The 16,970-nt window shown below is 38.5% G+C and overlaps 1 protein-coding gene across 2 annotated transcripts in view; it reads left to right on the plus strand.

Moving 5' to 3' along the window:
- Nucleotides 1-16,970, plus strand: part of ADAMTS9 (ADAM metallopeptidase with thrombospondin type 1 motif 9) — a 178,339-nt gene that overhangs the window by 65,448 nt on the left and 95,921 nt on the right. For both annotated transcript variants that reach the window (XM_025376938.1, XM_025376939.1), the window contains 6 exons: nt 4,061-4,227; nt 4,320-4,449; nt 5,382-5,508; nt 10,769-10,979; nt 11,459-11,623; nt 13,432-13,596. In XM_025376938.1, coding sequence (XP_025232723.1) covers nt 4,061-4,227; nt 4,320-4,449; nt 5,382-5,508; nt 10,769-10,979; nt 11,459-11,623; nt 13,432-13,596 — 965 coding nt within the window. The remainder of the gene's footprint in view (nt 1-4,060; nt 4,228-4,319; nt 4,450-5,381; nt 5,509-10,768; nt 10,980-11,458; nt 11,624-13,431; nt 13,597-16,970) is intronic.

Genomic DNA, 16,970 nt, shown 5'->3' on the forward strand with positions numbered 1-16,970 from the left:
GAGCTTTTAGTGTACCCATTACCCAAATAATGAACACTGTACCCAACAGGTAATTTTTCAACCCCTATCCTCCTTTTACCCTCCCACCTTTGGTAGTTTCCAATGTCTATTAGTCTAAAAAGTGGATTTTTAAATGGCTGCTTTGCTCAAGGGCTCATGCAGTCTAACAAAATGAACAATTTACATTTAAGAAAATCTACAACACAAACATACTTAGTTTCTATTTGTATACAAGAGAACGAATGCATGAACTCATTTACTCATTTAACAAACATTTGTTGACCCCCTTCTTGGAAAATTTTAGTAGTTTATAGACTCTGGAGATGGATTTCCATGATTAGGAGCCACCTGGCCTTGGGAAATTAACTATTTTAAGTTATGCTTTTCTCACCCATAAATTAGGCTTCTATAATAGACCCTACCTTAGAGAGGTGTGATATGGGGACAGAACATACAAAGGCATTTTGATCTGCCAGGAACTAAAGCTCATATGGGTTCTTATTTAATCCATATAACAATCCTATAAGAAACTCATTATACAGAGGAAGAAGCTGAGGCTTAGAGAGGTTAAGTAATTTATCCAAGTTGTTACAAATAGAAAATGGGAAAGATTGGTATCCTTATTGGTCTGACTTCAGATGCTACACACTTAACCACTTCACTTTACTGCCACCATGTAGAATGATATATGGCTGACCTGGAAATATACAGGACTTGAAATTTAGGTTTATTGGTGGGAGTGAACGGTGAGACTAGGAAGATAGGTGAAGATAAGATTTGTAAAGTTACAGGGAGGTTATGCTAAGGAGGTTGAACTATCTTATAGGTAGCGGTGACTACCAAAGGATTTTGAGCCAAGAAGTTGGAGGGTATTTTATCCTTTTAAAAGCTAATCTTGACTTTTCCCTGTGTCACCACATTCTTTCCAGTCATTTCAAATGAAGGCACCTTAGTCTTCTCTAGGGACCAAATACTGTTTACATGGGTGAGAATTCTGGTAAATGAAGTGCTGGATTAGGAACAGAATTCAGTGCAGTTAATTCCTAATCCTGAAACGAGTAGCCCTGCATCAGTAGTGTCCAATTGCATGAACTCTGTGAGGTTCCCATGTCTACGAAAATAAGGATCCTACTGCTGCTGAACCACAAATATTCAGAGCTTCATCTCAGGCCTCTTTAATATCCACATGAGGGTATAATATTTACTTAACCTAAATCCTTGAAACCTCTTTTATGTACACATTGCTTCTCTCCTGAGTGGTGAAAGATAATGTGTCACCTACATTGGTGAGATAACCTATATCAATGAAAGATGAGTTAGGATCTGGCTAATACCTCAGTCATCTTAGCCACTCCTCATTCCACAACCAAGACAGATATCATCAATATGATGCTAAGACATGATGCTATCGGTGACTCATGTTCAGCATGGTTTCTTGGGCAGCTGGTACCAAATGATTGACATTGGCACTGGGGATGAAAATTATTTGCCATCTGTATGTTAAATGTCCTTGTTCCTTTTATTCACCTAAGTATATGGCCTGTACCTTTCAAGGGCATCCTTACTACTAAAATTTGCTACTCTTGCACAAATTACAGATGGTAAGGGGACCTTTCTCTAGTGTTTGTTCAGAGCCCACATTTTAAGTAGCTCTGATTTTATTAAATACCTGCTTCATGTCAAGCCCAATACTCAGGAGGATGTATTCAAGGAGCAGTGGTACCAGGAGAGAAAAAAGCAGTGCTATCAAAATTTTGTATTAAATACTAAAAGGAAAAGATATGATTGAGATTTTATCTTGAGAAATTAATCCAAAATTGTGAAAATAAATTTATTTGTATTTGACCTTCAACAAAATTACATCTTCTTTTCAATCATGTCAAGGTTTTGAAAAGAATAAAGCAATTGATAAATATTTTTGCATACATTGTTCATATCAAGTCACATAATAGCAAAGTAGTATATTCTTGACTGAAAGTCTGAATTTAACAGTAAAATCTGAAAGGGAGTCAATTTTTGAAAAGCTTTCTAGAGATTTATTTACTTTCCCAGTAAGCTCTCTTGACCTTTTAATAAATAAATAATTTCTTCTGAAGCAGCTGTTGTCTCATCCTCCTTGTCAATTTTCTTTCCTGTTTCTTTTTTCAGCTTCATTGAGGGATACTTGACAAATAAAAATTGCATATATTTAAGGTGTTCAACTTAAGTTTTTTTAATACTCCTATACACTACTCTGTGAAATAATCACCAAAACCAATCTAACGTATCTGTCACCCACATAGTTACTATTTCCTTTTGTTTTCTTTTTTCTTTCCTTTCCTCCTTCCTTCCTCTTTCCTTTTCTTTCTTTCTGTCTCTCTTTCCTTTCTTTCTTCTTTCTCTCTCCCACTCTCTTTGTTTCTTTCAACACTTATAATGTTGAAAGAAACATTATACCCTTTAAGCAAATTTCAAGTATGCAATACAGTAAGGTTAACTATAGTCACATTGCTGTATGCTAGATCTCCAGAATGAATTCATCTTGCATAACTGAATCTTTGTATCTTTGACCAGCATCTCCCCATTCCCTCCTCCTTCCTGCCCCTGTCATTTACCACTGTAATCTCTGCTTCTATGGGTTTGACTATTTTAGGTTCTATAACTGGTCTAACTCTGCCAGGTTCTCATTTGGCCAACATTTTGGCACTCGATTCAAGCAGTTCTCCAATATCACTTTTTCAGCATCACTGATTTTTTTCATCTTTTGCAAGATCCAGAGTAGATTTATTCGTTCTTCCCCAAAGATACATATTTACTAAGCACCTGCCATGTGCTCTTTCAGAAACTGGGATATAGTAGTGAATAAAACGATCCCAACATTTCTTACTATCATGGGTCTTACATTCTTGTTTGGGAAGAGAGAGTATAAACAAAGTGCCATGGAGAAAAATGCAGGTGAGAAAGGGGATAGAAAGTATGTAATCTGTGCTAACAATGGGAGGCAGTTGCAGGTTTAGAAATAATGGTCTGTGTAGGTGTATTAATCTTTTACGTGTAACAAATCATCTCAGGACATAGTGGCTTAGAACAACAAATATATCCTATCTCTCAGTTTCTCTTGTAAGGAATTTGGGAGCAGCATATATGGGTGTGTCTGGCTTGAAGTCTCTCATGAGGTTGCAGTCAAGATGGCAGTTAGGAATATGGTATTATCTGAAGGCTCAACTAGGGCTGGAGAACCACTTCCCAGATTACTCACTCAGAGGCTGTTGGCAGAAGGAATCAGTACTTCCCTGCTACTTGCAGGCCTCTCTGTGGGTTCTTTAGTATCCTTAAAAGATGGCAGCTGGCTTCTTCCAGAATCAGAGGTTCAAGGAAGAGCAAAGCAGAGCCACAGTGCCTTTGGCCTTGCCTCAGAAGTCAGGTTCTATTGTTCCTGCATCATCCTAGTGATTGCAGTCATTCCTATTGAATGTGGGAGGGGATGACACATAGTGTGAATACCATGCAGCAAGGCTCATTGGGGCCGTATTTGAGGCTGACTACCACAGTGAGCTACACTGAAAAGGAGACCTTTCAGCGTCATATTAACCATGGATTTTCAAATTTCAACATCTGTCCAACAAAGAAGACTTAACAAAGATTCATCAGGCTTGACTAATTCTAATATATATAGATTTGTGTAGGAATCAATTTTATAAGGGTTCAATTCACTAATACATATTTTCAAATCATATCAATACTTTTGCTTCCATCTATAATTCTGTAACTGTCACTCTCATATAACAAGCTCAAGGTTTATTAGGACACTAGGTTACATTTTATTTTTCACAGATACCACGAAGGGAGTAGGTGCTTTTATCTCCACTTTAGAGATAAAGAAATGGAGATGGATGGAAAATGATTCCCAAGGCCACACAGCTGGCAAGTGGCAAACTTAGGACTTGAAGCCATGCCTGTCTGGCTCAAAAGTCCCCACTCTGTACACAGCGACTCTCTGCCTATCCAGATGTTACTTCATATTTCAAACAGCTAGTCATTGACAGCAGATCAATGTATTATTCTCTTTCCTCACCTACAGCTTTATCAAGCAGTAAAGGTGAATTCTTGCTAAATGGAAACTTTGTTGTCACAATGGCCAAAAGGGAAATCCGCATTGGGAATGCTGTGGTAGAGTACAGTGGATCCGAGACTGCCGTAGAAAGAATTAACTCAACAGATCGCATTGAGCAAGAACTTTTGCTTCAGGTGAAAACTTGTCCATGAGCCCACCACACTTTTATTCTGCTTGGCATCACCAAGCCCACCCACTTCCTTTCTGTTTTGTCCACACATTCTAGGTTTTGTCGGTGGGAAAGTTATACAACCCCGATGTACGCTATTCTTTCAATATTCCAATTGAAGATAAACCTCAGCAGTTTTACTGGAACAGTCATGGGCCGTGGCAAGCATGCAGTAAACCCTGCCAAGGTATCTGCTTTGAATTTGAGTTCTGGGGATTTGAGAAGTTTTTTTATCTTTTTTTTTTTTTAAATAACAGCCAAATACATGCAAACTGAAAACTCTTCTATTTGCATACATTCTCTAATCTCTTTTCTTTGAATGTGTCTGATTATTTTTGACTGGGAAATTGAACTTTTTAAGAGATTCAGGAAATTTTAGTTTCTTAATCCTAAGAAATTTTTGTACACGTGTAAAACCAAACAAAAATCACCTCTGCCATTGTAATTTTCCAGAGGCATGGTTTTAGTAGTCATAGCATATGTTATTTATTTTGTTTTCTTTTGTCTAAATGAGGAGTCAGCAAACCACAGCCCGTAGGCCAAATCCAGCCCACCGCCTACTTTTTTTTTCTTTTTTTTCTTTTCTTTTTTTCTTTTGAGATGGAGTCTTGCTGTGTCACCCAGGCTGGAGTTCAGTGGCATAATCTCAGCTCACTGCAACCTCTGCCTCCCGAGTTCAAGCAATTCTCATGCCTCTGTCTCCCAAGTAGCTGGGATTACAGGTACATGCCACCATGCCTGGCTAATTTTTGTATTTTTAGTAGAGAATGGGTTTCACCATGTTAGCCAGGCTGTTCTTGAACACCTGACCTCAGATGATCCATCCACCTCAGCCTCCCAAAGTGCTGGGATTACAGGCGTGAGCCACTGCACCCGGGCTACCTACTTTTACAAATAAAGTTTTATTGGAACACAGCCATGCCAATTTTGTTTATGTATTGACTTTGAGTGGCTGCTTTTGCCCTGTAAGGTCAGGGTTGAATAGTGTAACGGAGATCATATGCTCTGAAGATATTTACTATCTAGCTCTTTAGAGAAAATGCTTGCCAATCCAGGGTCTAAATAGTTTATGGAATAGATTGTTTTCCCTGAATAATTTTTTTTCCCCTCTCTGCTTAGGGGAACGGAAACGAAAACTTGTTTGCACCAGGGAATCTGATCAGCTTACTGTTTCTGATCAAAGATGCGATCGGCTGCCCCAGCCTGGACCCATTACTGAACCCTGCGGCACAGACTGTGACCTGAGGTAGGTCACTGTTTTCTCAAGACCTTTATTACTGAATTGTGAGAGTCTTGCAGGAGGTCCCAGCAGGAGAAGCAAAAGGAGGGGATGCTGGTCTTTAGTTCCCCTTTCTTGTGTTTCAGTGAAATAAGCCTTAACCAGTTCTCCATCCCTCTGGAACTGATTATCCAAGACATACATGTGCAGATTTCTTATTCATTTAAGAATTAAAAATAGCTAATAGAGTATGGCACTTGCCAAAAAAAACATTCTCAGTTGATCCTCACAACTTGTTGGGTAGGTATTAGCATTATGATTGAGTCACATTGTATGTGAAAACTTGTTTTGAAAGTCAAAAGAAAAGGAGGAGAACCTCGTCCCTCAAAGTACCCATAATGACCTATATCTACCTAGAGTGTATACCTCCTAGTAGAAGAACTCCTACACACATGACAGTTGCAGTGCACTAAGGTAGCATCATGGAAGAAACAAGAAGAAAATGTATATACAGATGTCTGAGATATTCAAACAATTCTGCGTTTAAGAAAAGTGTAAAATCCAAGGCAGGAAATATTGGGTGGGTAGAGCATTCTGAAGCTTTTCTGTTTGCCTGCAAGGTTGACTGCGTCATATTGAAATATTAAGTAGTCGGTGCTTGCATTGTATAGTCTGCATGACAGTTAAATGCAGTTAAGGTAAGTTGCTGTTTTATCCTCCTTTTAAGAAGGGAAATTCAGTGGAGAGTAGTATGGGAATGTGTTAAGGTCTCGCCATTTGTAAGCCGAAAAGTAAATGCTTAAGCATTTTGAAGGTTCCACATTACAATGCCAAATCCAATCAAAGGGTATTGGCTGCCTGTAGTGCTTTAGTGCAGATTATAAGGCCTACTTGAGGCTCTGAGAAAACAGAGGAGTTCTGAGATTGACTACTAATGTCTGCCATGGGAGTGAGAGGAGCTATGGTATGAAAGTCATATTTTTGCCAGTTCTGACTGGAGGCTCTGACTTCAAAGCCCAGGATCTGTCTAGCCTCTACCCAGTGTCACTGACTTTCTAGCTCATTGCCCTACTGAAATTGACTTGCCAAAATATATTGACAAAAGTCATTGTGAAAAAAAAAACCAAGAAGACATTAAAAGGCAGACATTTATACTAGGCAATATTCTTGTTGTAGATAGCGTCCATATAAACCCATTGTTTCAGCCAATTGAGTTAAGTTAAAGTCTATTCAGGAAAAAATAATTAGTTAATTAACTGCTAAACTGAATTAATCACTAAAGTTTGGGGGGAAAATGAATTGTTGGATAGATTCCTTGAGGCATAACCTTAATAAATTGAGAATGGTGACATTTTCTGAGTAGCCTTATATCAAATTATCACTATATTCCCCAGTACTCTGTAATGGTTATGGTAATAGAGTCAACCATTTACTAAGAACTATTTTTTAACAGTTATATATTATCCTATTAATATTCTTTTACTAACAGGATAGTTCTTATATTATCTATTTTCCTGTTAATATAATTAATACGCTACCAATTCTTCAAACATTACGACGTTATATATTATTATTATTACCATTTTACAAATAAGGAAAATAGAGGCTGAGAGTCATTAAGCAAATTGCCCAAGCTCACACAACTAGTTAGTGGAGTGATGGAAATCTAAATGTGGTTAGTCTGCACCTAGATCCTGTGCTTAAACCCTAGGAGAAAGTTGTTTTTATTCTTAATTCAGTTATAATGATGAGTGGTACTCATGGATTCTATTCTGGGTAGCTTCTCTTCCTTTGTGAAAAGAAATAATTCCCATGAGTTTTTTTGCCCCATCCCTGTTCCCTACCTTGCTTGGAACCCCTTACCTGTTTTTTCTCCACTGATTGAATCAGAACGGGACTGGTTGAGTCTCCGATGATAACTATAGATACAGCAGAACTCCTGCCTGCAGTGCTAAGTGTGCTCCTATGATCACAAAGGTGGTGAATTTATACATAGCACTGTGAATAATTGAATGTGATCATAAAAATAAATAATTATTTAAGAACCCTCTTTTTGGCTGGGCGCGGTGGCTCAAGCCTGTAATCCCAGCACTTTGGGAGGCCGAGACGGGTGGATCACGAGGCCAGGAGATCGAGACCATCCTGGCTAACATGGTGAAACCTCGTCTCTACTAAAAAATAACAAAAAACTAGCCGGGCGATGTGGCGGACGCCTGTAGTCCCAGCTACTCGGGAGGCTGAGGCAGGAGAATGGCGTGAACCCGGGAGGCGGAGCTTGCAGTGAGCTGAGATCCGGCCACTGCACTCCAGCCTGGGCAACAGAGCAAGACTCCGTCTCAAAAAAAAAAAAAAAAAAAAGAACCCTCTTTTTAAGTTTACCCATGGAGCACCAATTTGAGGGTGGAGATAATGTTTGAGCTGTTATTTTGAAAAAATATTTTTCACTTTGAGCAGATTCCAAAGTGAGCCACTATTTAATTTGGGATGATGCTGGCTTATGTGATGTTCTCCAAAATTTCTCCTGCATTGGAAGCCTTTAGACATAAAATTTAAACAGTGCTTACAAAGCTAATACATTAAAAGATACCCTTGAAACCATGAGTTTTTGTGTAAAATGATGCAAAAGATCTCAAATAGATTTCTGCTCATTGATTTATGTGGAATTACCTGATACTTAAAACTTGGTTGGAGAATGAAACACCAAGGATAATGATAATAATAATAATAAATTATAACAGGAATAGCTACTTTTCTTGAATGTCTGCCATATGTGTGAAATGCTACACATGCCTTGCTTCACTCAATCCCCCTCAATCCCCCAAATATCCCAGTGAAATAGATTCTGTTTCCCTCTATTTCACAGATGAGGAAACTGAGGCTTAGTGAAGTTAAGTGACTCAACTAGGGTCACTTAATTGACACTCACATCCAGGTCTTTCTGATTCCATAGTTCATCCTCTAGATTTTTATTAAAAATAGCGTTACAATACCTAGGTGTAAGCAGGGCTTCAGTTCTTTTTATTTCATATAGTAGGTGTGCTAGCATACTAAGCTATTCTAAATTCTAAATTTCCCATTTGGAGAAAGTCACTATTTTTTTAACACTTACCTTTTATATATACTCTACTCAGACTAAACAAGGACAGCAGGTCAGATCATAGGCTCCAATGGTAATAATAGCACCTCTAATTAAAGAAAAGGCGAAGGGATTATGTCCAGGTCTTTTGATAGATGTAAAGATCATAGGGTTAGGAATTTTAAAATGCAAAGAAAACCCATGAGTTTAGGATTAGACAGGTGCTTGCTCATTCCTAAAATTACCCAGAAGCTCATGCCTATTTGTCAGCATTGAGACGCGTATCTTACTGGCCTGTATAGATTGTGGGGAAAATAAAATTGTTCACTGAAAAATACAGACACAAACCAAGCCTATAAATAAGATGTTCTATCTTGCATCTATCAAAGTGACAGTCAATATAACCTTGATTTATAGTAATTATTGTCGAGTAGCTGTGTCCAAAACTGAAAGACTGAAGAGAGGATTGTTACTGATTGGTCAAACTCTGAAATAGCTTTTCAAAAAGCATGGTTGTAGATCACCCATTTTGAAAGACAATCCATGACACACCAGTATGTCTGAGAAGCCTTACCAAGAATCTCCTTCCCCATGTGGAGATTAATAATGCTGATCAACATTTTGAAGGCCTTGAGAAGTTCTATAATACATAAAACCTTTTGAATTCAGTAGTTCTCAAAATTATTTAATCCCACAACTGCCCCTGCAACAAAAACACACAGGGTTACTCTTTTTGTTCTCAGTTTCTACTTATTAACAACACTTTGGAATATGGTTTTCTGAAATATAGCAATAAAATATAATTGTATTTTATGTCCCTTGAAATGAACTAAATGAACACGAAACATTGAAGACCACCATCCAGGGAGAGACTAAGAAGCAGGGGGTAGCATTTTGAGAACTTTTCTAAGGCAGTGCTGTGCCCTTTCCATAGACTCTTCAAGATTCTCTGCTCAGATTCTGGGGATGATGTTACTATCAGGGGCACTTGAGCCATTCTGCCATGCTAAGCTGCTGGCGTGTTGTCTTGTGGAGGCAGGACACCTTCCTTCTTCATCCAGGATGGAAAATAACCTTTCCACAAGGAAATGGTGACGAAGGCAAAGAGAAGGTAGCCAAGAATCAAAGAGCAGATGAAAGTTCCAGATGCTTCTGTTGAATTGGGCCACATTTTTGCCACACTTCCTGAAGGAAGTGAGAGTTTGCCCCACTAGACTGTGACAGGATGAGATAAAGCATTGTTTTACAATTCCTCATTGAACATGTTCCGGGTTAGAACAAAATCCCCCAAATACGGTGTCACTCTATCGGAAAATCTCCATAGCCCACTTTACTTGCCAGATGGTCAACTCTGACCTACTTTTGGACATTCAAGAGAAATTCCAAGATAAGCATGAGGCCAGAACTCTTTTTATTTCCCCTGAGTTCTACCCTGGACAGGTACACATGGAAGTAGTCTCAGGACATTGGCAACCAACAAACCACCCAATTTCTGAGCAGTAAAGAGTGAACAGTCAAGAGTGAAATCCAATGAAGAGTACAAAGAAATCACCCTTTTTGGATTTCTAAATCTAATCAATAAAATACATTTTAAGGTATTTTAAATACATTTATTTAGAATATACTATTTAATTTAAGAATATTATTTATTTTCTTTTTAAATTTAAGCACTGCTGATCATGGTCCTAGGGTATTAAAGAACCAGATGATTGGCCAGCACATATGGAATACCTGTGTCCCCCCATAATCTCATTATAGGGGGTACAGATACAAAGGTGACAGAGATTTATAGATTCAAATCTAATTTTAAAGTGTAAAATTGAATTGTATAAAATATAGTCCATGTCTTCAAGGAATTTAAGAGCCTTTATTTACAGATAATAATGTACACAGGTTTTAATACACTTGAATTTTTTTTTTTTTCCCTTTTGGTAGCTTGAATTTCAGATTGACTGTATCGGGGTAAAATCATCACAAAGATAACACCTGTGGCTGTCATTCTGTGACTTGTATGTACATTGGCAACCATGAAAAATACGCGGATATGTTGGTTTAAAATTAGATTTTAGTAACTGACTGTGGCTTTGGGCTTCATGGTATTTGAGTTAAGAAAGAAAAAAGAACTCAACTCTTCTATGAATACCAGTTGACTATAGATAAGGCATATATTTTTAACAGAAATGTTGGTTTTGCCCCATTATTTTTGCGTAGGTGGCATGTGGCCAGCAGGAGTGAATGTAGTGCCCAGTGTGGTTTGGGTTACCGCACATTAGACATCTACTGTGCCAAATATAGCAGGCTGGATGGGAAGACCGAGAAGGTTGATGATGGTTTCTGCAGTAGTCATCCCAAACCAAGCAACCGTGAAAAATGCTCAGGGGAATGTAACACAGGTGGCTGGCGCTATTCTGCCTGGACTGAAGTAAGTTGGCTCTCACTCAAAGAGTCTTCTTGGATGCTGTCTGATTAGTTGATGGTGGCTCCTTGCAGGTGTGTAAGCCCCATTTAGGCTGTGTGGAAGAGATGACCATGATTGATTTGTAATGCCTGACCCCATTCAAGCTTTCCAGAATAGAGTAGCATGATTGATTTGTAATATCTCACGTGGGCATGACGTGTGGAAAATTGAAAGAAGTGGAACAGCTCAACTGATTTATTTTGCATACTCTACAAGCGATTTCCAATTTTACTTTTGTATGTCAATAAGCTAATATTGACTTTAATTATAAACCTGGTAAGCAAACTGATAACATGAAAAGATCTCCACCAAAATAACAACTAGTGTTGGCCAGCTTGTGTGTTTGTTTCTTAAGAGCTGGAAGAGACAACATAGCCAAGATCTTGAGCATACTTTATAAGAAACTTAGCAACAGTTTTATTTATTTATTTTTGTCCCTACAGTGTTCTAAAAGCTGTGATGGTGGGACCCAGAGGAGAAGGGCCATTTGTGTCAATACCCGAAATGATGTGCTGGATGACAGCAAATGCACACATCAAGAGAAAGTTACCATTCAGAGGTGCAGTGAGTTCCCTTGTCCACAGTGGAAATCTGGAGACTGGTCAGAGGTAATATGGGAGGGCTGTTATTTCCCCTAGGTCATCTCTCATATTCTAGTTCTGGTGCTCTCTATCTGTTTAAGGCAAACCCTTGTGCACCTTTCTCCTACCTCTCCCTTTCTCCCTTGTCTCCCTTGAGAAAACAACTCCAGTTCTCTGCCTGCACCATGACTGTAGTACTGGATGTAACGAGTCTACCAGTGACCTCAGAGGCACTTTGGGCTTGGCTGGATCACTCACTGTGGTAGCTTCTGTTGTGATTTTGAAGTTCTAGTCCATCACCTTCCCTCCTCTTTGAGCCCTAGCTAAGTCACTGAAAGGAAATCATGGATTTATTAATCATAAAGCTATACTAGCTCACATCTGAAGTCAACATGAGGTTTCCTACTTCCTTGACTTTGAAATAAGAGAATTAGACCCCAGGGAGTGACCTCTCTGACTTACCCATCCAACTGCAAGGAAAAAGAAAAAAAAAAAAACTCAGAAAAAAAAAAAAGAAATGGACCAGACTGAATATTCCAGATTTATGCCTTTTTCATCCTTTACTTTATGAAGCACAAGGCAAACCCTCCAGTGCTTAGCACAGATGGTCCCAGGACAACAAGAGAAGATGCAGCCTCTTTCTTGCTTTTATGGTATAGTATTAGCACGCACTACTAACATAGCCCACTGTTAACACAGCCCAAGGAGATTCTTACCAAGCAGGGACTCACTCCACCTTCCTTAAAGGGAAGAAGGGAAATGAGAAATACAAAACAGAAGTTTCCTTTTTTATGGGCCAAATCAGGAATATGGGGAAAGAAAAAGTTTCCCTGCTACAGCTCTTACATCCATGCTCTTATCCCATCCTTATAAGTGCAGTATTAACTGTTTATTTTCATCATCAAATAAATCTGAAAAGGATACTATTAATGCCCCTGAAATGGTAGTCAATTAACAGTGTATTTGATTAACAGTATCTGATTCCTGGACAAATGAACTGCAAACCTAGTGCTTTAGTTCTAGGTTAACAAATTACTTTTGCTTAAAAATCTCTACTACTTGGTTAAAAAAGAGAAAATAAGTAGTGGGTTTAAATTTTACTTAGATAGCTAACATCATAGTATAATTTCAAACTAAGTAACAAACCTTTGCAACAATATGTGATAAAAACAGTTGGGAGATCAAACTGTAAATTCACTATAATCCAAAGTTGCTGAGAAAGACTGGAAAGAAAATAATAAAATACTGATAATGGTTATCCTTGGGTAGTGAGATTTGGGATCATTATAATTTTTTCTTTTATGTTTTTCTATAGTTTTCAAATTTTCTATGATAAGTATGGATAAAATGATGATTATGTTCAACATTTATTAAATGAACATTGTGCCAAGAGCTTTAGTTGGATTTGTTTCATTTAGTCTTCACAACCCTTTGCAGTAGACACTAATTCTCATTTTACAGATAAGAAAATTGAGGTTCAGAGAGATCTTGTGACCTGGTTATGTAAGTGATAAAACCTAGGTTGATCTGATTTATAATTACCCACTCTTAACTCCTATGCTAGAAAATTATGGATGTTGTTTTTCAAATTTTATAGCATGGTGCTATGTTGAGTTTATTTTGTGCTTGAAACTGGCCCAGAGACTATAATTATAGAATGAATGAATAAATGAACGAAAACGAAAAAAATGAGGCTTAGTATATTTACAAATTGCTATGGGAGAGGGATTGCTGTGGGAAAAGGACACACCTGTTCCTACTCATCAATAAATCACCCCAGAAACCACAACACATTGATCAGAAATGACCCTGACTGGCTCCGCTTTTCATTACAGTGCTTGGTCACCTGTGGAAAAGGGCATAAGCACCGCCAGGTCTGGTGTCAGTTTGGTGAAGATCGATTAAATGATAGAATGTGTGACCCTGAGACCAAGCCAACATCTATGCAGACTTGTCAGCAGCCGGAATGTGCATCCTGGCAGGCGGGTCCTTGGGGACAGGTATTTTGAACGATAAGATTCTTAACTACTACATTCTTTCCTTCTTATCTGAAGAGGGCTTGCAAAGGAGCATTCCAGTGGTGGAGATTTAACCGGTGTGCTGGGTGGCATGCAGGACACCACCATGGCACTGGATCAAGCACATGTAACTCTGCAACCATTTTGCCCCCCTTCCAAGCATTGCTGCCTGCCCTCCTGGAGCTGATTACCCCTTTTACAGACCCGCATGCCTATCTTTGCCCTTTAGCTTGAGCACACGAGCGTTTGAACAAATTCACAACAGATTTCATGTCTGGCTGATGTTATCTTCTAGCGTGCCTCTGTGGGTCTGTTACAGAAGGTGATCTAGCATCAGAGTCTCTGGCAGGAAGATCTGGAATGAGATTTGGAAAAGATATTTTGGCTCCCAACATCACAATTACAAAGCTCACCTCTCATAAATAAACCAGACTCTTCAAACATAATTAATTAGATCAAAAGTTGCAAAACCCTCACGCTTGGAAATAATCTTCTCCGAGTCCTCTGGTCTGTAGGTTCCGCAGTCTTAACTTGAGCTATTCTTAAAGGAGGGAGTGAAAGTCTCCCTTACGCTTGCATCTGAAAAGCCACTACTCTCGGTATTAAGTCCTTCCTAATATAGAAGCAAAAGCATTCAGGGTACTATTTAAGTAGCACTCTGAGTTCCCATTAGAAGTAGAACAGCTGTCTGCTGTCACTTACGTAATCTCTTGAAGAATGACCCTCCCTTCACCCTGACCAGCCACAGCCACTTCAGTCTTTTAGCCTCTATCTTCATTTCCAAATATGCATGCAACAAGTGGAAGCAGCTTTATTATGGCACCCTTACAATTTCTCTCACTGATATGGACACTCTTCTGAATCTTCCCCATTTCATAGCATCCACAGTCCAAATAGCCAATCATATCTGAATTAATAGGGAGAGTTCACTTATACTTCTAATCTCATCTTTTTCTCTATGTCTGTATAACTTTTAGGGAATAATGAGAGGAGGAGAACACAGCTTAGGGTTACTGTCAAGATCTGAATATAACATCTATTAGAATTGACATGCCTGTTTTTTGTCTGTCTCCACACCAGGCCATTCCTAGCACAGCTTATAATCAGAGACCCTTTTTTTCCTTTAACTGAACATGCAGTTCAGGGGAACAGATTTTTGAAGATGTTATTTAAGAGTCATAAATATTCATAAGAGAAATTTTTCAAAATGTAGTTCAGCAAAAAGAAAACCAAACCCAGTTCTACCTCTACACTGAAGAAATTTGTTTTTGCTAACATGTTTATGATTTTCTTCTAATATTTTTTAAATTAATATTATGGCTGTATTCTGACAATTGTTTAATAGAAGTGAAACTCACATAATACAAAATGAACCATTTTAAAGTGAACAAATCAGTGGCATTTAGTATATTCTTAATGTTTTGCAACTACCACCTTTTTTATCTGGTTACAAAACTTCCTCACCCCAAAAGGAAACCCTGTATACGTTAAGCCAGGGGTCCCCAACTCCTGGGTCATGGGCCATGAGCCGTGGCCTGTAAGGAACCAGGCTGCATAGCAACAGGTGAGGGTGGATAAGCATTACTGCCTGAGCTCCACCTCCTGTCAGATCAGCGGCAGCATTGGATTCTCATAGGAGTGCAAACCCTATTGTGAACTGTACATGCGTGGATCTAGGTTGTGCACTCCTTATGGGAATCTAATGTCTGATGATCTGAGGTGGAACAGTTTCATCCTGAAACCACCCCCACCCACCCCATCTGTAGAAAGTGTCTTCCGTGGAACTGGTCCTGGGTGCCAAAAAGGTTGGGGACCACGGAATTAAGCAATCGTTTCCCACCCCACTCTTCCCTCAGTCCCTGGCAACCACTAATCTGCATTGTCTTTATGGATTTACCTTTTCTGGACATTTCATACAAATGGAATCATGGAATTTGTGGCCTTTTGTGTCTGACTTCTTTCACATACCGTAATGTTTTCTAGATTCATCTATATTATAGCATGTATCAGTACTTGGCCGAATAATATTCCATTGTATGGATGTACCAACATTTGTTTATCCATTTATCCCTCAGTGGACATTTGGGTTGTTTCTACCTTTGGCTATTGTGACTAGTGCTGCTATGAATATTTATTTCAGGCATTTATTTCAGTACCTGATTTCACTTTTGGATGTGTATCTAGGATTGGAGTTGCTGAATCATATAGTAATTCTGAGTTTAACTTTTTTTTTTTTTTTTTTTTTGAGACAGAATCTCACTCTGTTGCCCAGACTGGAGTGCAGTAGCGCAATCTTGGCTCACGGCAACCTCTGCCTCCTAGGTTCAAGCGATTCTTCTGCCTCAGCCTCCCGAGTAGCTGGGATTACAGGCGTGTGTCACCACGCCCAGCTAATTTTTTGTATTTTTAGTAGCGATGGGGTTTCACCATGTTAGCCAAGGTGGTCTCAATCTCCTGACCTCATGATCTGCCCACTTTAGCCTCCCAAAGTGCTAGGATTACAGGCCTGAGCCACTGCGCCCAGCTCCGGGTTTAACTTTTTAACTACCAAATGATGTTCTATAGCAACTGCATAATTTTTCATTTTTATTATAATATACAAGGGTTCCATTTTCTCCATATCCTTGCCAAAATTGTTATTTTCCCTTTTTAAAATTCCAAGTAAGATAAATTTATCTTACCATGGTTTTGATTTATATTTCCCTAATAACAAAAGGTATTGAGCATCTTTCCATGTGCTTGTTGGTCATTTGAATATATCTTTCTTGGAGAAGTGTCTATTAAGTTCTTTGCCAATTTTTTAAAAAATATGAATTGTGTTAATAGCAAAATAAACTCATCATATAATTTATCTTAACCATTTTAAATGTATAGTTCAGTAATACTCCTTTTCTCATTTTTTGATCTATTTGTTTTTCTTGTTATTGAGTTGTAGATTCTAGATGTCAATTCCTTATCAGAGATATGATTTGCAAATATTGCTCCTATCCCCTGTGTTGCCTTTTTACTTTGTTGATAGTGTCCTTTAATGGACAAGGTTTTAAATTATGATGTCGTCCAATTTGTCTATTTTCTGTTGCCCTTGTTTGTGATGTCAAACAAAGAAGTCATTGCCGAATCCAATGTCATGAAGCTTTTCTACCATTTTTTAAAAAAAGAGTTTTCTAGTTTTAGCTCTTATGTTTAGGCCACTGATCCATTTTGGGTTAATTATTGTATATAGAGTGGGGCAAGATTCCAACATCATGCTTTTGCATGTAGGCATCCAGTTGTCTCAGCACCACTTGCTGAAGAGACTGTTTTCTCTCCATTGAGTGGGCTTGGCACTCTTGTTGAAAGTCACTTGGCCATACATA

This window comes from Theropithecus gelada, chromosome 2 (assembly GCF_003255815.1).
Source record: "Theropithecus gelada isolate Dixy chromosome 2, Tgel_1.0, whole genome shotgun sequence".
NCBI classification, from domain to species: Eukaryota; Metazoa; Chordata; class Mammalia; order Primates; family Cercopithecidae; genus Theropithecus; species Theropithecus gelada.